The sequence below is a fragment of the Sciurus vulgaris genome, assembly GCF_902686455.1.
Source record: "Sciurus vulgaris genome assembly, chromosome: 6".
Lineage (NCBI taxonomy): Eukaryota > Metazoa > Chordata > Mammalia > Rodentia > Sciuridae > Sciurus > Sciurus vulgaris.
In genome coordinates this window covers 89,255,272-89,279,606 of record NC_136466.1, presented here as the reverse complement: position 1 = coordinate 89,279,606, position 24,335 = coordinate 89,255,272, and the positions used below count along the sequence as shown (strand labels likewise).

The window sequence follows — 24,335 nt, the reverse complement described above, 5'->3', positions numbered from 1 at the left end:
TTAAATTATTATCTAATTTTTTTCAGTTTTTCCTTTTGTGCCTACCTAGAGAATAAGTGTAGTACAAAAAAGTGTTTGGGTAGAATGAAGACGTTTTGCTTTGTCATTTCCCAGCTCTCTTCAAGTAATACTTCTGCATCTTTATTACTCTGTAACATTAGGCCTAATAGTACTTACACTTAAAGTAACTTCACACTTAAAAATTTTGCTGTTTGTTAAGGGTGTTGTCCATGTTTTGAGTCTTTTGTCTTCTGTCTTATTTGAACTATATGACAATTTCAAAATGAATGTACAGATACATGATTACGTTTAGTTTTTGGTAGTATGTATAATATTTATGCTCATGAAAGGCTAACTTGTATTTGTTTTTCAAGCTCTATAGCTAACTTGGGTTTTTTTTTTTTTTTTGAACTAAGTGTCCCTTTTAATTGAAAAGCTATCAAACTGTCTAGTTACATTTCTCCCCCCAAAATCCACAAACTGGGTAATAAATGAGTCTTTAGGCAACATATTCAAAGCTGAGATTAAGAAAAAAAAAAAAAAATCCCCAAAAAAACCAAAAAACCCAAGTCCTTCAGTCCAGTTAAGGGAGCCCTGTCACATATAGGCTAATCAACCCCAGTGGTACTGATTGAGTCGAGGAGGCTGGAAGACATCCTAACACTCCCGACTGAAAACGTTTACTTCAAGTAGCCTTTTTCCAGTTTCCAACTCATGAATAAAGATAATATTTTGTTAATTCTATGTCAGAAAACTTTTTGCAAGTTGTTTCATTTACAATGCCAACTTTTAAAAGCTCACTAAAGTTAACTGGACAATAAACTATGCAGAAATTGCTTTACAAAAGGAGGGAAAGCCCAAAATGCCACTTTCTACAGAGAACCACAGTTCAGTTTTATTCAGAGTAAAGAAAAAAGAAACTTGCTCTCATACTAGAAGAAATTCAGCCATAGGTTTGGAGTCTCTACTCAAACTACACATGCAATAAGGACAATATTACGCTAATACAATTGATTTGCTGCTGCATTTGTCTACTGTTTGTCTAATATTAACAATTATAAACAGAGCAGTGCAACTAGTATTTGGAACAATCCTTATAGTGTTACAGTGTCAGGTACAACATTTCACTTTTCTTCACACCACTGGTTCTCTTTGCATACCTGGGCTTCCTCCTCTTCAGTAAAGTCATTTTTGATATTGAAGGTTTTGCGAATCTCCTCAGGAGTTTTCCCCTTGATCATATTGGCAACAGTCTTGCATGTAACATCAAGCAAACCTTTGATGTCCAAGTAGTTTGCAGCCAGAATAAGTTCAAAAAGTGTTCCTTGGTCAACTTTCAGGAATTCTTGGTCCCAAAAAGGGATATCATCTGTTCGCTTTTCTTTGTTCTCATCATCCTCAGGAGGAGGAGGGTCATCCTTGTGATGTGTGCACCATTGAATGACCTTTTTTAATATTGCTGCATTAACATTTGGTAGAGGAACTGGGTCATCATCTCCTTCATCATCCATTCCCAAATCTTCCAACATGGTCTTGATTGTCACAGATTGTTTGGCAATTTCTACATCAACTTCAAATATCTCCCCTAACTTGGGTTTTGTAAGAAATAATGCAAAGCTAAATTTTGTGACACTCATACATTTTCCTCTGCATGGTCATTTTCATCTCTGTCGGCACACGTTCTCCTCTAATAGTCCCATCGACAGAGAGCTCCATATGCGTCTCTAGGTGAAGCGCTTTTAGAAAGAATGTTGTCCTGATGTCCACGTGACATTGAGAAACTAAGCTGTGATACTGTATGATATGGACTTATTTTTAACAAATATTTCAAAAAATATTTTAAAGACAACTTTCTCGTCTTCTATCCCACCATATAATAGAATGTATAAAAAAAGCAATCTTGTAATTTAAAAAAAGGTTTTCACATTTTATGATCAGGATTTTTAATTGCAGCCACTTTGGACCCACTCTGGCTAGTCCGAACAGTAAAGGATTTATTCAAGATTATTAGTAACTCACAGAATCATTGGGAGAATGAAAGGAACAAATTGGAATGAAGTTAATTGAGACTAAGGGAAACTGCTGGGTACTCTACTGCTCAAATTTACTGGGTTCTTTGACATAAATTATAAGGAAAAGAAAAGAATCAATGTGGAACCCATAGATTAAAAGAGACTTAAAAAGACACATTGAATTTTTTAAGAGGAGGCAAGATTAAACCAGTGTCCAGGGATGCACTCTTAGTTGACAAACCAATAATAAAAAACAAGAAAGTAATTGTTATAAATGTCAGAATAGTAGGTACACTTTGGAAAAGTGGAATGTATTGTAATAAGGTGCATGGAGGGGCAGAAGCCCCTAGAAAGGTGGCTTGCAAAATTCTGTTTTATCTGGGTGGCACTTTTAAGTGAGTTCTCCTTAAAATAAATCATTATTTGATTTTTTTTCTCTGTATTTTTGTATTATTTTCATTTTAAAATAAAATACAATTAAAGTGTCAGTAGTATCACCTTCTTATAGGACATTACTTTCATAAATATGCTGTATTTGCATATACCATGTTTTCATTCCTAGAGTTACTCAGTTACTTTAAAGTGTTTTTTTTTTTTTTTTTCCAGTGCTGGAGATTGAACTCAGTGTCTTACATTTGCTGTGCAAGTGCTCTACCACTAAGCTGATTCCCATACCTAAAGATCTTTTAAATTTGAGTCATATCTAAACATTATTTTAACATTTATCTATTGTAGCAGCATACTCAGACAAATATACAGCCTTGCTCAGATAAAGACAAATTCATATAATTATTCTTGTAACCAAGGTAGAAAGCATTCATACCAACAGATTGAAAGTTTAAATGTAAAATAGATATAAAATGATTATGAAAATTATTAATTTTCAAAAGCAGAAAAATTTTGATGTAGTAAAGTGGTCTGAATTGAAATGTTTTATGTTTAAAACTTTTAGATGAAACTAGATAACTCCATAATAATCAATTTAGATTTAAAATTAAGATAGTGTAAGGAAACTCTTGTTTTTAGGCTGTCCAGCAATTCCTTTCCCCTCTAGTAAGCTCCTCCATAGGCATCCTCGTCTCCTCACATACTTTTCTTTAGGGGGCTGGCCCTCTCCAAGGCCAGTTCTGGTGAGTTTGTGATGAAAGTACTTGCTTCTTGATCAAGGATCAGCTCATCAGATTAGTGACCCATGGAAGACAAATCAGAAGTCTCTCCTAAAGTTCTATATACTGAATCTCAAAAAGAGGAGTGCTTTCTCTGCTCTGTGGTCATTTAATGGGTTGATGGGTGCACAGGGGGAAAATTTTGCAAATATCCTTAGAAAAGTGGTTTTGAGAGCTGGAGGGAAAGAGAAGCAAGAAGAGATTTAACATAGTTTAGTATAATTTGAGATAGTATCTGCACCTCAACCCTGGTCCAACCTTACATTTCTCAGGTATACAAACCAGTAAATTACTTGTTCCTTTTATGATTATGTTATTTTTAAATTAAAAAAAAATATTTTTTGGTACTGGGCATTGAACTCAGGGTCACTTGACTGAGCCACATTCCCAGTCCTATTTTGTATTTTATTTAGAGACAGTGTCTCACTGAGTTGCTTAGCTCCTTGCTTTTGCTGAGGCTGACTTTGAACTTGAGATCCTCCTGCTTCAAACCCTCAGGCCACTGGGATTACAGTCATGTGCCACCACGCCTGGATGCTATTTTGAAATGAGCTTCTGTCATTTGTAAATGGAAGAGTTTCAACCACTTTAGGAAGCATGGTACATTTTCTCTTTTTTACTTAATGGTAGTTGAAAATTGTCACATATGTCACTTTTACACACAAAAATAGGACAGGGATGAATTAAAATTAATCAAGTATCTGAATCTTGATCTACCAACTAAGCTTACAAATTGTTGTCAGTCTTTTGGATTCTCATTAACATTTAATAAATACTTTGTCAAAATCAACCAATGGACCTGTCAATTGTTAATTAATTTCTCCCCAAATTCCTCCTCTTTAGTGTTTAAATATGCACTTTGGAATATTTACGTATGATGGATGGTGTGAGATTTGCAAATGACAGATGAGATGTTTACCTTGAAGTTAATAATGTTTTTTCAAGTTTTAGACTTGGAAATTAAGCATCTTTAATCCTTAATAAGGAAAACATAGTTATTACACCTGAGGAGCCCCACTCAGACAAACTTGATGCAGAGCATGATATATTCTAGCCTTTGAGCTTATGGTGTGAATGGATGAGACTCTGGGGGCTCTGTATGTGGTGGAGTGTGTTTTCTATGTGGGAGGAATGTGACTCAATGGAGGACAGAGGGCAAACTTTCTGGTTTCCAGAATGTTTCCCAGTGATCTCTACTCCCTGGTGTTTCCACAGTGCATGAACGCCTCCTTTTGTAGCAGGACCCAGTGACTCCTATAAACAACAGAACATGGCAAAAATGATAGACTGTTGCTTCATAACTTAGATTATAAAAGACTATCTTTTGTCTTGCTCATTATCTCTCTTGAGAGGTTTAAGTTTCCCTATGGTACTAGTTTGTTAAATATCAGTCTCTTGCTAACATTTAGAAGGATGGACATTTACTGCTTGCTTTGGGCTCCATTTTCAAACAGCCTGATTCCTGGAAGACTCACCCTCAGCTGTCTGGTGTGATGGGGGACACTATAGGCCTCACATTGCATGGGTCTTAAATATCTAAACAAAAACATACAAAACAGGAAATTCTGAGAAACGAAATTCAGTCTAGCCATGTTGATACATCATAAAGCAATCAAAATCACTCAGGGTGCAGTGTGTCTATAATGATGACACAGATCCCCTTAATAATAATAATCTTAATAATCTATACACAGATTCCCTTAATTTATCAATGTCCAAAATAGTAATTGTTTCCTTATCATTCCTTGAAGTTAATTTTTTTAAAAAATTAAAAAACATTATTTGTTTTAATTACTTATACATGACAGTAGAATGTACTTTGATACATCATATATAATGGAGTATAATTTCTCATTCTTCTGGTTATACATGATGTAGAATCCCACCAGTCATCTAGTTATATATGTACATGGGGTAATGATATCTGATTCATTCTACTATCTTTCTTGCCCTGGCCCCCTCCCCTCCCTTCACTCTCCTCTACCAAATTTAAAGTAACTCTTTTCTTCTCTAGCACCACCCCCTGCATTGTGAATTAGCTTCTGCATATCAGAGAAAACATTCAGCTTTGGTTTTGGGGATTGGCTTATTTTGCTTAGCATGATATTTTCCAGCTCTATCTATTTACTGGAAAATGCCATAATTTCATTCTTCTCTAAGGCTGAGTAATATTCCACCGTGTATATATATCACATTTTCTTTATGCATTTATCTATTGAAGGGCACCTAGGTTGGTTCCATCGTTTAGCTATTGTGAATTGAGCTGCTATAAACATTGATGTGGCTGTATCATTGTAATATGCTAATTTTAAGTCCTTTGGGTATAAACTGAGAGGTGGGGTACTTGGGTCAAATGATAGTTCCATTCCAAGTTTTCTGAGGAATCTCCAATGAAGATTGCACCAATTTGCATTCCCACCAGCAATGTATGAGTGCACACTTTTCCCCACATTCTTACCAACATTTTTTTGTATTCTTGATAATTGCCATTCTGACTGGAGTGAGATGAAATATTAGAGTAGTTTTGATTTGCATTTCTCTAATTCCTAGAGATGTTGAGCATTTTTTTCATGTATTTGTTGATTGATTGTATTTCTTCTTCTGTGAAGGGTATGTTCAGTTCCTTTGCCCATTTATTGTTTGGGTTATTTGTTTTTTGGTGTTAAGTTTTTTGAGTTCTTTATATGTCCTGGAGATTAATGCTCTATCTGAGGTGCAAGTGGTAAAGATTTTCTCCCATCTGTAGGCTTTCTTGAAGCTAACACTTTTAAATTAATTTTTTATTTTAGAAGAGTTTTAGACTTATGAGAAACTTATTATAAACAGTTGCCATATATTCTACATCTAGTCTTCCAAATTATCATCTGCCACATTTGTGTGGTATGATTGTTACATTTAATGACTCAATATGGATTCATCATCATGAGAATCCGTGCTTCACTCATATGCTTCTGTTCTTTCTCCTGTTGAGGACCTCATTTCATCTAGTGGACACCATGTCACATTTAATGCCACATCTCCCTAGGCTCCTTTTGGCTGTCACAATCTCTAAGATTTTCCTTTTTTCTTTCTTTCTTTTTTTTTTTTTTTTTTTGATACTTGAGAGTTTTGAAAAGTGTTGGTCAGGTATTTTGTGAATGTCCCTCACCTGGAAGTTGTAGGATGTTTTTCTTTTGATTAGATGGGCATGGAGTGTTTTGGGGAGGAAGACCACGGAGGGAATGTGCTGTTTTCAACATTTCAACACTGTTAATAAGTGACTTTGATCACCTGGGCTGAGGTACTGTTTGTCCATTTCTCCACTGTAAATTTACTTCCCCCTGCTTTTCATGCTGTGCCCTTTGGAGAGTTACTACAAGCAGCCTGAATTTAAGAAGTGGGGAGTTGTGTTTTACCTTCCAGAGGGAGAGCATCTGCATAAATTACCCTCTTGCCTCATTATCTTGAGCTATGACTACACACGTGTACAACTCTGTCTTGCTTTTCTTGAAATTTTTAAAAAATTTTTTGTACCAGGGATGGAACCGTGGGGTGCTTAACCACTGAGTAACATCCTCAACTTTTTTTATTATTTTGTTTTGAGACAGGATCTTGCTAAGTTGCTTAGGACCTTGCTAAATTGGTCAGGCTGGTCTCCAACTTGCAATCCTCCTGTCTCAGCTTCCCAACTTGCTGGGATTACAGGCATGCACCACTGCACCTGGCTTCTTTGAGGTGGAGGCTTAGATTATTGATTTTAGATTTTTCCTCTTTTCTAATACATGCATTCAGTACTATAAATTTCCCTCCAAATACTGCTTTCACGTCATCCCACAATTTAGATAAATTGTGTTTTCCTTTTCATTTAATTTGAAACATTTTAGAAAATTCTCATTAGACTTCATCTTTGACCCATGTGTTGTTTAAGAGAAATTAGTTTAATTTTCAGGCATTCAGGGATTTTCTATTACTGATTTTTAGTTTAATTTCACTGTGGTCTGAAAAATCACAATTTAAATGATTTGTATTCTTTAAATTTGTAAAGGTGTGTTTCATGGCCTACACTGCAGTCTGTCTTCGTGAGTGCTTCACCTTTAATTCCTGTGCTAGGACGTTCATCACACATTGTTTTAATTATTTGGTCAATGCTCTGTATTTTCTACTAAACTCTAAGCTTTATGAAAGAAAGGGGCCATGTCCATTTCTGTCCTTGGCACCACTGTATCACTATTCCTTAGCATGATTTCTGGCATATAGTGGGTGTTTGCTCAGTGAAGGGTAATAGTGCTGCATGTCCCTTATCTCTAGTCTAGCCCTTTTTGTTGGTGGCCATCTGATGCATCACACATCTGTTGTAGGATTCTGTCTCATCCAGAGATGAGATTCTGAAGATCATCCAAACTCTGAATCAAAGCAGCTTTCTCCTGAGACAACTCATGCTATCTTTTCTTCTTTCTAGACTAAATAACTGAATAGAGAAGACAACAGTTACTGCATGACATGGCTTCCGGCCCTTTAATTTAAGGTTTAGTATCTAGTTTTCTAGTTGGTAAAGCTTGTTCTTTAAAACAGTGCAGATATGATACTGTTATGGTTTAGATGTGGTGTCCCCCAAAGTTTATATGTGTGACAATGCAAGAAATTTTGAAGGAGAAATGATTGGACTATAACTTTAAACTAATCAGTTAATTAATCCCTAATGGGACCAACCAAATGGTAACTAGAGGTAGGTGGGGTGTGGCTAGAGAAAGTGGTTCAATGGGGGCAGGTCTGTGGGGTATATATTTTGCATATGGAGAGTGGAATCTCTCTCTGCTTCCTTCTGCCACACTCTTCTACCATGATGTTCAGTCTCACTTTGAGCCCTGAGGAATGGAGCCCGCTGTCTGTGGATTGAGACCTCTGAAACTGGGAGCTTTATCTCCTAAAATTGTTCTGGTTAGATCTTTTAGTCATAGCAGAGAAAAAACTGACTAAGACATATCCGTGTGTCATCACTCTGATGTACATAATTCCAGTAACTGCAGAAAAGAATGGAAGTTTTATATGTTCATGAAAAACAATTCATCATTTTGCAACACAAATTGAGGAGAAAAGGGCACCAGCAAGTTAGCTTGTTCAAAATTGTCCATACACATTACCATTAAGAATGAAACTTGGGTGAGGTCAAGATGTAAATTTTGGAGCGGGAAGAAGTAATGTAAATTGATAGTGATTTGGAGTGTGCATTCAGGACAGAACAGGGTTAAGAAAAACTGTTAGCAGAGAGACCACAGTGAAGATCGTAGCCATAACATCTATGTATTAAAAGCAAGTCAAGGGTCTCTGTTAACACTAGTTAGACTCTCCCCAACTCCCATTTTTTCTTCAAAGTCAACTTCTGTGTAAAAAATTAATTAAATAAAACAAAACCCTGTCCACTGTCCTGAATGCAGGATGATATAGTGGTTAAAACAAACAAGCAAATAAGCAACAGAAACCTATATAGCTTTTTATAAACCTTGTTGTATCCTTGTGCCTCCATTGATGAATGAATTCTCAGAGTCAAGTAGAGATCATAACAATAATAAGATTTTTGTGGTCATTAAATGAAACCAACCTGGGAAAATTATTTGGAGAGTCTTGACACATAGTTGTAACTCAGCAATGTTAATTTCCTCTCTCTTCTCAGAAATCATTGAATAAACTGAGTAAGTATATTGGCAAAATGGGTGGGGAAGGTCATGGAAATAAGCCTTTAGATACATTGGTAAAGAATCAAACACTTTTAAGTATACATTATTTGGTGTTTTCTCTTTTAGGGTGTTCAGTTCTTTTCTGGAAGGTACTAAGTCTGGATGAATTAAGAGAAATTAACAAGAGATAATCTTTCAACTATTCAATAGAGTCAGACAATGTTTGCAATTCTTTGTCAAATTCTTGCTACTGTAATTTATGGAGTGCTGACAAACTAAAGTTTAGGTTTAGAAGATTGGTCATTAAAAGTTGTGCAGGCTTTGAAACAATCCAAGGAACCTGTACAACTGCTATTTTCTCTCATACATTGTTGTTAGAAACACAGGGGAACATCTGCTGACTTGTAGATTATACTTTTTATGTTGTAGTTAGTTATAGTGTAAATATTCATACATCTCATCTTCCTTATTTATCTGACCAATAGCGACTACTATAGGAAAACACTCGCTATGTACTCAATGACTCAAAGTTGAATAAGGTGTGGATTCTGTCCTAAACATTCTAGTGGGGAAGATTTCTGTTCACAAGTCACTCCGAATCATGAAAAAGGAAAGATGAGCAGGATTGAGTGAAGAAAACATCCCAGTGTAGGGTTTAGTTTTGTTTTGTAATGAAATTCTAACTGGGTTTGCACAGGTAGAAAAGCAGACTGATAGAATCCCATTTTAAAACTCTGGCTCAGTTTTTAAAGATTTCTTTTCTAAGAAGCCAGAATACATGGAGGGTTTAAAAAAAGTGAATAGAAAGGAATTTGAGGCTCCAACGAATAGTTTTTTTCAATTGTTGGTTTTATTTGCTAGTGTGTTTCTTAAGACTCAAACAGAGGAGAAAGTACCATGGAGCAGGAGTAGAAAATGTATGAGAACAAGGGAGACAGTTTCAGATCCTGCCTCTACCTGGCAGTTCATGTATGATACCTCTGATGGTGAAGAAAAACAGGGAGATTTGGCCTCAGTGTTGGAAGAGCATTCTCTCTTTCTGAGGCTATGGGAAATGTGAATAATGAAGCAAAGTAATCCAATTGAGAACCCATAACTGAAGGAAAGGAGGAAATGCTTTCTGGAGGAGATAAATGACTACCATCATTTGAAATGGCTAATAACGGAAAACTAATTCAGAACACGGAGTCAAAAAACTGTGTTGCATCCCTGCAGCTTCCACCTGTGTTAGTGTCAGGTAACCACAGCAACCTCCCAGCCTCTAGAACAGCACAGCTTCCAAGAACATCTCCAAGTCCTCCGGATTTCACACACCCTTGCCTTGATCAAGTCAATTAGGTAAACTTGCAATGAACATTATGATTTGACCAGTTTTAACACATTACTTGATATTAATTGATTCTTTTTTATGCTTTTATTAGAGCAATATCATTTTGTATAATCTTGGGGTTCATTTTGACATAATCTTACATGCATGGAATATAATTTGCTCTACTTCAGTCTTAAGTACTTCTTTTCCTCCTCTCCTCCCTCTGCCTTCCTCCCACTCTCCTTCCTCTATTTTACTGGTCTTTCTTCTATTCATTTGTCACTTTTACTGCTTTATAGATATATATAAAAGTGGAATTCACTGTGGTGAATATACGCATATAGAATAATTTGGTCAATTTAATTCCACTGTCCCTCCCTTTACCCATCCCTCTTCCTTCCCCCTCAATTGCCTTCCTCTACTCTACTGATTTCCCTTCTATTTTAATTTTTTTCTTTTGGCAAAAGCAAAGTTTGGTTCATTGTCCCTTTGTACCCTGGAATGAATTCTTCACTTTTTTTGGTTTTGTTATGCTTAGCCAAAAGTTATTAATGCTTCATTTTTTTAGTGTTGCTATTAATATCTGAGATTAAAAGTACTGATATAAGCTTTTTTCTAAGAAAAATTTTTAGATAAGTAGTAGAATCTTTATTGGATAAGGAATAGAAGTAAAAGTATAGTCTATCCAAACTTTAGGAGTAAAACATTCAGAGTATACGTATTAAAAAAAATTCATACTTTTGATTTCTTTTGCCCTTAAAATAAAATTTAGAAAAAATGTAATCCTTACTGTGTTTGGCACATAATGTGGAATCTGTTTCCTGTAAATCAAATGTGCTTTGTGTGAAGAAAATCTCAGAGGAATTGTAATTCTGGTGTCTTGATCAACTGTAGCACTTGCTATAAATGTTTTATTCATGGCTCTTGCTTTCCCCTCTTGGCTTGGCTTGGTTTTGTGACTCTGAGTTTGTTTTCCTGAAATCTTTTATTCTGACAGTTTCCTCATCTTAAAAATGAAATTATTATCTGCTTTGCTTCCTTATTTAATAATCTTGGGTATGAATCATCTACTATATGCAAAATTCCTTATGAAAGGCTACGATTTTTCTCTTAAAGAAAAGAAAAACCAATAACATTCTTAATGGTAATCTTACAAAGCGTTGGTTTGAATCACAGAACTTCCTGGTTCATGGTAGAGTAAGATGACATTTCTATATAAATGCTGTTGAATAGTTTATAGCAGGAGATCCTGAGATGGTTTCTATGCTCTTAGAAATTCTACTGAATTTGATTTATTGGGTAAGTTTTATGAATTTTATTTTTTCTGAGTTAGAATACATTTTTATTAGTAACACAAAATTTCTTACTTTTAGGGCTTCAAAGATATTTTAGATAGAAAATATGGAGCATAACATGTTGACATGGAAAAAAGAAAAGGGCACATTTTTGTTTGCATTGTGTCAAGTGGTTGACCTTTTGAAACTAAACTTAAACAAATTGGCAATGACAGCTTCAGATTTTCACTGATCTCTCTTGAAAAGCATTATTGCAAATTGTATCTTAGCAGAAGTGCTTTTTTTAAAACTAAAAATGAATTATTCATGAAAAATCACTTCATCTTATAGTGCACCTGCTGAGAAGTTTTGCATTGCCTATTAAAGTGTATGCAAAAGCCATGCAATTAAACCTTCACTATCAAATTTATTTTCCTTTGCTAATGCCTTATAATGCATCATAGGAAGGGCAATGACAAACATGTATTTGTATTCATAGAACATTAAAAAAAAACTAATTAGTACTTGAAAAGGTCACAGAGAAGATCAGAGGAAGACTTACTGTGGCATTTAGCCAGAGGTAGAAATGGTGAGGAATACATTGTTTTCTTTGCATTCTCTTAATATCATTTAGAATTAGTTCAGACTTTCTATACACCAATTTTATAGCACTTGCCTACAGCAATAGTCACAGAAGATAATCTCCCACATTGTCTATTTATGAGATGTCTAGCTCTAACAGGTTATCTCATTAGTTAATCAAAAGGGTAAGAAGTGGGATCTCATGGCTATGAGCTCAGAAACTGAACAGGCTTATATTAAGGTCTTCAGGACTCTCAAAAGGTCTTTTAGTTTAAAGAACAAAACAGTTAAAATGCACATGAAGATCACTACAAAAACACTCAGAATAATTTTCTTTCATAAATATTTTTCTGTTGTGTATTTGGAAAAATGTATATTTAGAATTGCATATATTTCTCTTAACTTTAGACTTGTGTAACAAAATCATTTCTCTGGTGCCTGACCATATAATAGTTACAATTTCATATGTTTGCCTTGTATGCAACCACTCACATATTCATTCTTTACTTTGGTTTTATTTCATTTATTCCTTTACTTATTCAGCAAATATGGTTTAGTTATTGTGCTGTATTCTAGTGATGAGGAGATGACAGTGTAACCCTAGCATTAAAAAGTTCTAGATTGGGGCTGGGGATATAGCTCAGTTGGTAGAGTGCTTGCCTCGCAAGCACAAGGCCTTGGGTTCAATCCCCAGCACTGAAAGAAAAAAAAAAAAAAAAAAAAAAAAAAGATTAGTGGAAGAGATGGTATGTAAATTTCTAGTTCTATTGCAGTTGGATAGGTGCCATGATTGGTTTTTGCTCAAGTTTCTTTGGGAACTTAGAAGTGAGGTAGCTAATATCTCAGGTGTTGCAGGAGGGTTTCATTTAAGAGTATCTTGAATGGTGAGATCAAATTAGTTATCTGATAAGGAAGAAAAATATATTCTAAGGAGGGATGACAAAACAGGCAAGAGTAAGCATGTCACATCAGGAAACTGCACTCAGGGTACAGATGGGGTGATGGTGGGAGACATGACCAGGGGCTAAATTATGTAGTATTAGGTACTGTTGAACTCATTCTTAAGGCAATGATGAGCCATTAGACTGCTTCAAACTGGTAGGCAATGGTCCAAGTTGTAGTTTTGAAAGTTCATTCTAAAACAATTAGGTAGACTGAAAGAGGAGAGACTAGAGGTAGGAAAATTATGATAGTCATTAAGGTAAGATAAAACTAATAAATCAGTATCAGGTAGGGAATTAGGAGCTGACAAATTAGAAATTTATTTGGAAGCAGAATCAAGAGGGCATAGAAACCAGTTCAATATGTGGAAAAAGGGAAAGTCAACGAGGTGGTAGTGATTTTGTTCAAGATGGAATCTACAGAAGGAGGAATAGGTGATAGTGGAGATGTGTCAGAGTTTAGCCAAGCTATTTCATGGTACCACAAAGTAACAGTTAACCCATTAGGAAAGTACAAAGACAGAAAGAACACTACTTGGAGGAGACCTGGACTTTACTCCTAGTTCTTGTAAAAGCTTAATGCATAAACATACAGGTCATTTAAATGTTCTGGTCCTCAATTTACTTTCAGCTACAACATATGAAAAGTTAGGCTAGAGATGGCTCTAGAAATAGTTCAATGCTAATATTTTGATTACAGAAAAATTTCAATAATCTCAATTAAATAAATTTCTTATCCTGAATAAACATGCAGAAGACTGTGGCTCATCATAAATTTGAGAAACCAGGAGGAATGGCAGCTAAGGGAGCGTATGGCACTGTGTACAACTACCATTTCTTAGACTGGATTAAAGCAAATTTTTTTAACTTGGTAATACACTATGGAAAAGGATGATGCTTTTACTTATATCTGGGAAATACAGTGCTTTAATAATGATTAATTTTAACAAAGTTTAATTAAACAGTTTAGATAAATCATAATAACTAGAAAATTTTCTTGCTATAGCATTAAAAGAAAAATCAAAATATCTTTAACAGTATTAAACTCTAAGATAAATACCTGTATTAAATGCTAAGATAAATCAGCTCAAAGTACTAGCATAATGACTATGAAGTACTGCTCTTTAAACATGAGGGAATTTTATTATTCTTTAATAAAACTTAAAGACTTTTGGAAAATGAGAAATTTCTTTGTAAATTTTGGTAAGATACCTATATTACTGAAGTTGAGCCAAATTTGGGGACTGCAAAATGTGATCCCCTTTTTGAAAATGCAAAGCTGTTAAGATTATATCACCTCTTGCTCAGAGCCCTTCCTTGTCTTTTCATGTACTGAAGTTCTAATGCTGTACTATACAACAAGTGAGAGCTCTCATATTAACGAGGCCTCCTCCCTCGTCATCCGAATTCTCCTTTCCTTTCCCAACATCTGCAAACACATCCAGCCTTCCTGAAACACTATAGCTTCCTGTAGGGCCACTTTACACTATGCCTACTGCTCCCTTTTCCTGAATTACCTTCTCTCTCTCCTTCTCCAACTGAGTATCACTTTTCCATCATTATTACTTGGTAATAATGATGTCCCTTTTTCTGGACAAACTTTTCTGATTACTCCATCCCTTCCTCCCTTTTCTGATAGCCCTGATGTGCCCTTTATTCTGCTGCAACATAGCACTCAGTTGATTTGACTTTCTTGGCCACTGCCCTTACTGGACTACGAGCTCCTTGAAGGCGATACCTTTTGTCTCCCTTCATCTTTATTTACCCAGGACCTCATAATCCATCTGGCACACAGTGAATGCTCAATAAATAATGGTCAGATGAGGGAGTGCATAAGTGAGTTGATGGGTATTCCAGGCAAGACTTGGAGCATGTGTTTCATTTCACTTCTTTTGGTAAAGATTCTTTTGCTCAGGAGAATGGTGACAAGGTGCAACTAGCAGTTCTCTCTTTATATTTATCACATTCAGCTCTTCCTGCCTCAGTTCTGGATGATTAGGTATTTTAATTGTTAGTAACTTTCTCAGTTGAGAGAGGGAATCAAATTAATTTGAGTAGAGCTACATTTTTATAAAACAAGGAAGATAATTGCTCAGTTACATGCTCACACCTACTACATTGGGTTTTTCTTCTATTTTTGAAGTTCAGAATAAACAAATTATAAACATATGGTATCAGATTTTTTATAGGCATCATCCTCCAGTTCTTTGTAACTGATGGTTATAATTTAATGTCAAGATTTGACAATACATAGTACATTTGAATTTAATAATGACCTATATTTTGACTTCTTTGTATTCCTATTGGTACCCTGCTAGTCCAGGTCCTAGTTCAGGCATCATAATGACTTCTGCCAAAATCTTGCCTCTTATGTACAAAATCTGTCCTTACTGATTGTCAAAGTGATCTTATGGAAGAAAAGAAAGGCATGAAATGCAGAGGTAAACTTGCTCAGAAATACTGTTCGTTCCAGCTGCTTATAAAATAAAAATATTTGCATTCCTTAATTGGTATATTAAGAAAACCAGGTATAGATTCAAACCAACTTACTTTTACATCTACTATTTTGTTACATCATAAAATCTGTCAGGTTATAATCTCTGAATTAAAAGTATATGCAACTCTTTACTCATGGAATTCCTTTTGTTTTATCTTGTCATTTCCTTTTCTTTCACTCTGTTCAAATTAAAATCTTGGCTCAATGTCAAAGTGCATTTAAAAAATGTTCTTTGCTTGCCTGACTGATTCCCGTTTTAAGCTTCTATTATTCCTTCAGTAAATATAATCTTTTCCTGTGTTTTCTTGGACCTTGAGTGTCTGTGATCATTTAATCATTCTGTGTTATAATACAATTAATCATACATATTTGACTTCTCTACCAGGCATTGAGCTGACCTCTGTCTTTCGACTGATGACTTTTGGTTGGAGTGGCCTTAAGAGATGATATGTACACAGACCCAGTGGGGTGGTGAAGGTGGAAACTTTTGAACTCCCTTTTATGATATATGATTTCCAGTCCAGGAAATTGGGAAATTGCACTGTTTTTTCCCATGGACATTGTCAAATCTGTCGATATATACTACCTGAACACATCAGAGGTTATGTAAATTGTAGGACTACTTACATGCTATGGGGATATACTTGTGTCCTATATCTGTGGTATCACCTTCTAGATGTGGAGGAAATTGTAAAACAAAATTTGAAACCAGAAAGATGGTCTATGACATTGCAAGCAAAGAAATTACAATAATTCAGGGGTGAGAATATTTCATTCAGCTGGGGGAAAAGCTTGCAGTGGTTTCTTCCAGTTTTCAATTATCTAGTGTCTGAACATTTTTTCTGTTTGGAGGTCTACCCTTGGATATGCAAAATATCTCTTTTTGCCCTTGTTTTTCTCTAGATTTACAAGCTCTTTTATTTTAACAAGAAAACAATCATCTCAGACACTTCGAGTAAAATTGCTAGCTGTTTAATTCTCTTTTTTCATCTGTCAATTTACTTAAATTGGAGTTGAAAGGCATATTTGTTATCCTAACTGATTGCTGGAGACAGTCTAAGCTTCTCACTGGAGGAGATCTGGGGGTATCGTGATCTCATCTTAAACATGTCTACAGGGAATCTTTATAGTTTGCTACTTCAGGAAATGACTAGATTCTCTATTTCATATTGGGTCTTCTTTTGTACTTCAGAATCCTAGACCCTTTGGGAGGCTTCTAGACCACTGTTATCTTTCCATACCCTCTTCACCCATGGTCCGTGAGTTGGGACTTTCACACCATAGATATGTAAAAGTCTGATAAATAAAATAACACTAGTTGTATTATATTCTGAAAAAAAGTTTATTACATATGTAACAAAACAAATAAATAAAAATGCACCAACAAAGGTTCAGCAAACTAGAAGTATGTTCCTAACCCCTCCTGGAACTTTCTGTAAGAAGTATGGCAAGCACCAACCCCGGAGTTAACACAGTATGAAGAAGGGGAGCCCAAGGATTGTCTGTGTGACCAGGGAAACAGCATCATGACAGGAAGCAGAGTGACCATAGTGGGACTAAGCTGACTTTCTGGGCAAAGACTGAAACTACAATGACTGGGCTGAGGCGTCGTGCCTTGAGGCCAACTGCGGGTCTAAGAGAACGCCAACCATCAAGAGATACAGGAGCCTTAAACTGGGAAGAGATAGAAAGGGAAAGGGAATAGTTTACCCAGTTCCAAGCTTCCTCCTTTGTTTTATTATGGAGGCAATAAAATCTTGATGTTATCTTCCCTTCAAAAAGTATACTGTGTTTAAATTAGTTCAATATGATTTTTCTTAGAGAAGAAATTCTAAAGTAACTTGGAAATAGCTTTCAGTACTTTCTGCCAATACATGCCACTGAGTTCTTTTGCAATTTAGTACAAATAAGTCTTGGAAAGATTTTCTTAATCTTTTCTGACTGAATTGATATAAATTTATCTATGCTTATTCATTACACCCGTATTGTATGTGGTGTACTTAATTTCTATTATTTTGAGATTTCTGAGACTGTGTGAAGGGATTTTTGAAGTTGGGGTAGATGATAGCCTTCCTCACTTGAAATTTTAAAAGGGCATAAATATTGATTGCTTAAAACTTATTAAAAACAAAAAAAATGACTGTTTTTATTTATAGTTCAATTATAGATATCAACAGTAACTCATAAAATAAAGTGGAGGAAATTCCTTAAGGAATTAAATAACAAACAGTGTCCACATTGTAAGGCATAGCCTACTGGAATAAGAAACCCAAACAAAAATGTTTATCTTCCCATCTGCAAGAGCACGAAGTAATATTCACATATCATGAAACTAAAATAGCCTCTCTTGTTTGACACATGTCCGTTATTTTCAGAGGCATAGGACATGGACAATATTTCTGAGGCTTAGGCTTCTGATGGAGAATGCACTTCCCTCCTAATGAGAAACTTCAGAATGCAGTTCTGAAGGCCTCAGAATTGTCATGACAGAGCCGAGACCAACAGATGGTGCCTCAGGCAGACTAATCCTATGTTACTTAATACCAAAAGCAAAACTTTCAACTGTTTCAGTGAAAACAGAGCCCAAAACAGAAGAATTGATGAGTAAACATGAAAGTAATTGATTTTGAAATATTTGGTTTGAAATGTATTTTAATTTTTCAGTCTAAACACACATTGTTGCTGATTTGGAATCCTAAACCACTGTTTGGATTTTAAAAATAAGTGCTTTGGAAATTGCTGGGAAGAAAATTCTCTCAGGAGGGCTTTCACTAACAATTTTTAAATGAACTCAAATAAAATGAATTATAATACATTAGTTTGAAGTTATTGTTTGAATGTTAGTGTGAGTGATCCATAGGTCAAAAGAAGCAATCTTTTAGAAATTTAATAAATGTATTTGAAACTTATGGCATTTTCTCAGAATTTGACATATCATAGATTCATCTTGGACCTTCTGTAAGGGAGTTTATTAAGAAGGAGAATCTCATTGTATTCATAATGTTATGGTGGCATTCCACTCTGAAGTGCTTTTGTTCTTTATAAACAGAAGTTCTGCTTCTCATTAAAATTTAATTTTAAAATAAAAAACCCACAAAATTTAGAATAAAAATTATTACTTGTGGAAAACAAATAGTATTTTTAAGAGGAAGTAAACTTCTTTCAATGCTACTTCCTAGATATCACCACTATTATCAGTAGTGAAGAGTCAGTGAAGAGATAGTCCCCTTTTTTTGATCTACATAATATATGTGCATTTACATACACATTACATTTTTTAAAAATACAAAATTTAGCAATGTTGCTGAGCATGGTGGCAGATACCTGTATTCCCAGTGACTTGGGAGACTGAAGCAGTAGGATTGCAAATTGAAGGACAACCTGAGCAACTTAGTGAGACCCTGTTTTAAAATAAAAATAAAAGGAGTTGGGGAGGTAGTTTAGTTGTAATCCCCAGTACTGAAAAAAATTTCTCAGAGGTCAGTGAAGCAAATGATGAGAGGATATATTCCGTAAATATTTTTAAATGAATTCACTCGCCAAAAATTAAATGCCTACTATGTGGGACGCACTGTGCTAGGTTTCATTTGTTCATAAATAAAGGAGCTTTAAGCAGTTGGGCCTTAAGCAGCTAATTAGAAAGATGGAGAGTAAGGAAAAAACAATTAGAAAATGTGCTAAGTAGGGAGCCTGGGAAAACAGAAGAGGGATATCCAGCCCAATGGAGAGAAGTAGAAGTAGAACATTCCCAGGGTTTGAAAGACTCCAGCTTTGGGTCCTGGTAGGACTTCAGAAAAGACAATTTAACATATTATTTACCATCCATCAGCTATGTGTCCTTGGGTGAACTTTTTTAGCTTTAGTTTTCTCATCTATAGAATGCGGATGGGGCTGGGGGTCTAGCTCAGTGGTAGAGTGCTCACCTAGAATGCTTTAGGCTCTGGGTTCTACTCGCAGCACCAAAACCAACCCAACCAACCCAACCAACAACAACAATGAAAACAAAGATTGCATTGCCTCATAGGATTATTGTAAAGAACAAATGAAAAAGTGTATTTAAATGTTTATTTAGAGCAGTGTCGATTCTAAGCAGTATTTGCATGGTGAGTACTTTATAAAAATCCATTATTTGACATTTGGTTGGCCATTAAGCTGAAGAATACCTGGGTCTGTTGCATAGGAGGGAGATCTGAGATGATTATACAGATTGGGGGTCAGCAGTATTTGTGTACCAGATGAAACCACAGATGTGATTGAAAATGATCAGATGGAGTATCAAGCATAAAAGTCAGGGCCAAGGGGAACATGAACTTACCCCTTACAAAGGTGTGTACGAAGGTTACAGAACCCTAAAAAGCACTCTAAAGAGGAGTGATCTGAAAGAAAGGACAGAAAATCAGTAAATAGTTGGGTTCATGAAAATCAGGGAAGAAGAGATTTCAAGCGGAAGTTATTAATATCAGGCAGAGCAGTGCTGTTAAGTTATATGTTTAACAACATATTTCAATTTAATTTGAAGGTCCTTAGTGAGCAATATCATTGGAAATGGGTTGGAAGTAGATAGTCTTGGGTTGATGAGAAAATAGAGAAAGTTATTAGCAGAATGATCTGAGAATCTTGACTATAAAAAGTAAGAGGAAATATTCAGTGCACAATTGCTATCCATGATTTTGAATGTTTTTTTGTCACAGTTATAAACATTTGAGGAGATAGATATGTTTAAACTGATTGCACAGTCTACACATATATTGATATATCACAAAGTACTTGATTAATATGTATGATTTCTGTGTTTTATGTATCAGTTGAGAAATAAATTTAATTAAAAAAATAAAGTGTTCGGGGAGATGAGTTGTTTAAAAAAGTAAAAGGAAGAATGGCAACTATAAGTCAAGGAAAAATTCTATATTATGGTGTAGGCTTGACCATGAGATAGAGAGTGGAGAAGTAGAGGATGAAGGAGAAAGTATGAAGTTAGTGAAGCACAATCTCAGGAGGTGGTGAAGGCTAAGTCTTGAGCAAGGAGGATGGGCTGGAGTATAGACCAAGAATTACAGCTATGAATAGTCTTGCTGCAGGGATTAATTTTTTTTAAAGTTGTTAATGTGGTAAATGCACCTGGCATTATAGGACTTAGATACTTCTTAAATATTTACAGTAATCTCAGGGAAATGAGTTATGAAGACTATTATGCCTGGTTGGTGACCTAGATGACTTTGCAGACCATGTCTTTGTCATGAAACAGATCAACAGGGTTGTATGATTTTGTCCTTCAGTGCCCAGGAGACTGCCTGGTTCTAGGAACAGGAACACAAATCTTAGAAAGTATTCAGCTTTAGTGTGGGGTGAGAAGTAGCAATGGGAAATGAATTGTGTACTAAAGGAAATTCTGTGAAGACAATTTAAAAAGTGTACACTGATAGTGTGAATAAAAGGGAGAGAACAGGAACTGTAGGATGGTGAGAATATGAAATTGCACTTGTTATAAAAATAGTCATAGTGAGAGAGTGAAATAATGGAATATTTGGATCAGAAAAAGATAATCAAATTTCTGATTCCAGAAGTGGAACTGTTCTGTTTTTATAATATGGATGTGGGTGGCAGAAGTGGAAATAAGTCAAAGTTCTGTAAGCTGTCATGAATTTTAAATTTTAGTAGGAAGAATGCCATCAGAATTTAAAAAGGATCTATTTATGGGACTTTGCTCCACACATGAGACAGGAGACATCCTTTAAAGGAGAGGAGGATAAATGCCCTCAGCTGGTGATTCCTTAAGGACAGGTCCTTATTTTTGTCGGGTCTCGTGTTATTTTTGCTCAGCTCAAGCAGTGCCAATAAAAGAAACATAAGAAGTAGTTGTTTGATAAATTAACAAATTAGTAAATAAAATTAAAGCTAGAGCTAAAACTGGTTAATTCCAATTCATCACCTTTTAATAATTCTCCCTCTTAGAAGATTGTTATCAAGGTTGAGGATATAGTGAATTCAGAAGCCACTTGGAATTGTAAAGTAGTATTTTTTGCTTAAGCTGAAATTTTGTGAAGTGCTAGAGTTACTGAAGCTGATATTCATTTTGATATAAGAATAAAATTACCTATAATCCTGTGTGTGTGAGTTTTATAGAGAAGGCTTCCAAAACACAGATGTGCCATACAAGTGTTCTGTCCCACTCCAAAGCAATAAACGCTCTCATGATGTTTGACAACTTTGTCTTGAATCCAAACACAAGGATTCAGGAGTATAGAGTAATTAAAACAGTATTTATAAAAGTTTGCAAATGTTGCACCCAATTGCTTATATTACTTGAGACAGAATTTACAAATGCAGAATACAAATTAGAGAAAAGGAATTTTATGGATTCTTTAGAATGTGCTCATACGACTAAATAATGGAAATGACTTTAATGAAAAATTTAGTGGCAGATTTATCATTGCTTAACTTTTTCTCTTTTCCTTCCTTCCTCTCTCCCTCCCTCTCTTCCCTTTTCCCTTTCTTCCTTCCTTTTATTTTTGTTGAGATACATCATTAAATATGCCATACCTCTGCTTGATAATTACACACTTGGACTATATCACAAATGTTTTATTTCTATTAAAAACATGAATTGTCTGTTCTTAGATATCTTATTTACCTAGAGATATTTATTTACCAGAGATTTTGCTTTACTATTTCATTCTGGTGATCTCTATTTGATCAGCAAGTTAAATTTTCTTTGTTTTTATTTGTTTGTTTGTTTGTTTCCTCCCCTCCAAATCAGAGATAGGATCTTTACCAAAGTTGATAAACGAAAGTCACTCAATATAAATTATACACATACCTGTATAAATCTTGAACTAAGAATATTGCTGATTATATCAAATTTTTCTTTAAAATGTTTAAAAACTCATTTAAGAGAAACTTTTGCTTAGGAATTATCCGGAACCACAATATTTACTTCTTGGCATTATTTTAAATTGAAAGTGACTTGACCCTAATTTTCTACTGGGCTTTTCAGCAAAATAGTTAATATTATTTTATATTACTGCTTATTCATCCAAATAATTTGAAAAGTTTGAAGAGTTGCTCCCTCTTTTAGGGGCAGTGAACAAGACTGGCCTAATGACTATCAGAGTGAACTATGGGGGTACTAGCTGGGCTTACACTGTAGATATTGAAATCCTTTGCTTCCAAAAAGGTTGAAAGTAAATTGTTAAATTTGGAGAAATGAAAATTATCACTCAAATATACAGTCACCAGGATTTATACTATAATTTATAAAAACCTATTTCAAAATGTTGGGGAGTTTTTAGCTATTAACTCTACAGAGACATATATCTATTTATTTATGTTTAATGTTTTCTTCAAAAATACTAACCATAGCTGGCTGCTGTGGCACACACCTGTAATCTCATTGGTTTGGGAGGCTGAGGCAGGGAAGTTGCAAGTTCGAAGCCAGCCTCAACAATTTAGCAAGGCCTAAGCAATTTAGTAAGACCCTGTTGCAAAATAAAAAAATAAAGGGCTGGAGATGTGGCTCAGTGGTTGAGAGCCTCTTGGAAAAAATATAAAATAAAAAATAAAAATATAAAATAAAAATATAAAATAAAAATAAAAATATTAAAATTAGAGTTAAGAATTCATTGTTTTTCTAATAATGACATATATTTAGGCATTCAGAACATGTTTTAGTATTTTATAATGAAATTCAGTGTCTGCTTACTGATGCACTGTGATTTTTTATCTTTGATTTTTGAAAACTATAAGACATACATTATTTTTACTAATTATCCTCATAACTACTAATTTATAGGTAACTAATGCTCATATTTAGGTTTCGAAATTTTCAGGTCAAATGTACTTTTCTAAATTAGGCACAGAAATGACAAAATAGGTTCAGCTTAATTGACATTTGACTCTAAAATTAAGCATTAATAGCCAGATAAATTTTGCCATCATCTCTGTAGTATGCATTTGAATTTTCTTTTAAGTACCTGGGTTACAATGCCTTATCTGGATCTTTGTCACCTAAATTCTGTGAATTAAATTCTCTGAGCATTGGTTTCTTCCTCTGTGAAATGGCTGGAACAATATAGCTACCTTTAAGTATAACTTTTTGCCACAGTGGCTAACTAGTAAGGAACAAACTGGCAGTGATGGAAGACTCATAAACCCTTATTCCCTGCTTACTGTATACTCTCACAGAGAGAAGAGGATTCTACATGTGGGTCTCTAGGATCTGATAAGAGGCTCAATACAGTGCTCTACATAATCTCCAACTGTCTAGTGATATACCTAAGTGTTTTTTCTCCAAAGAGGAAGGCCACTCTATGTGGAAAGCCCCCACAGTGTGGGGAAACTAATGCCCAGTGGGAGCAGCAGTTAGCCACTGAGGTGGGAGAGAGAGTATCCTAGCTGCCTCTGTTTTGGTAGGACATACAGCACAAGCTGTAGTTGCTTATATTATCTGGCTTGCTGATCTAAATTTTGTTGGCTAGCTTCCTTTGCTTTGTCACTTTTTTACTCCCTGTCAGTGATTCCTGCATTTCTCAAAGAAATATTTGCACACAAATCTTTGTTTCAGGGTGTGCTTCCTAGGGACATTCAAATGAAGAGAGTATTAATTTCAATTGAACAATCACTTCTATCATTTATCTGAGCTCAATATAAATTATTTTAATTTGATAAATGTTGTAAAATAGAAATAAAATCCAATCAAGATACGGATGAGGGAAGAGATAATTATTAAAGCTGGCTGGGGCTCAAGAGGTCTATATGGAAGTAGGGCTATCTGAGCTGAATGTGGAGGGTGAGAAATGGTCCATACGCATTAGAAATAATAAAAAAAGTATCCCAGGCAATTAAATAGCATGCACAAAGAATAAATGAAAGGGCATGAGATATTCTAAAAATGATGGGTAGCA

At 35.1% G+C, this 24,335-nt stretch overlaps 1 protein-coding gene and 1 long non-coding RNA gene across 2 annotated transcripts in view; one reads left to right on the top strand and one right to left on the bottom strand.

The window, feature by feature from the left end:
• Positions 1 to 24,335, top strand: part of LOC306664793 — a 368,649-nt gene that overhangs the window by 11,957 nt on the left and 332,357 nt on the right. The gene's annotated exons all lie outside the window — the stretch shown is intronic.
• LOC306664180 (S-phase kinase-associated protein 1-like) lies at positions 866 to 1,580 on the bottom strand. Its single transcript, XM_079144951.1, has one exon. It carries the CDS (start codon positions 1,527 to 1,529, stop codon positions 1,125 to 1,127), a length of 405 nt encoding a protein of 134 aa, XP_079001077.1. The 5' UTR covers positions 1,530 to 1,580; the 3' UTR covers positions 866 to 1,124.

Coding starts and splice junctions, on each gene's coding strand:
- LOC306664180 (XM_079144951.1), bottom strand. CDS start 1,529: ATGTTGGAAGATTTGGGAATGGATGATGAAGGAGATGATGACCCAGTT.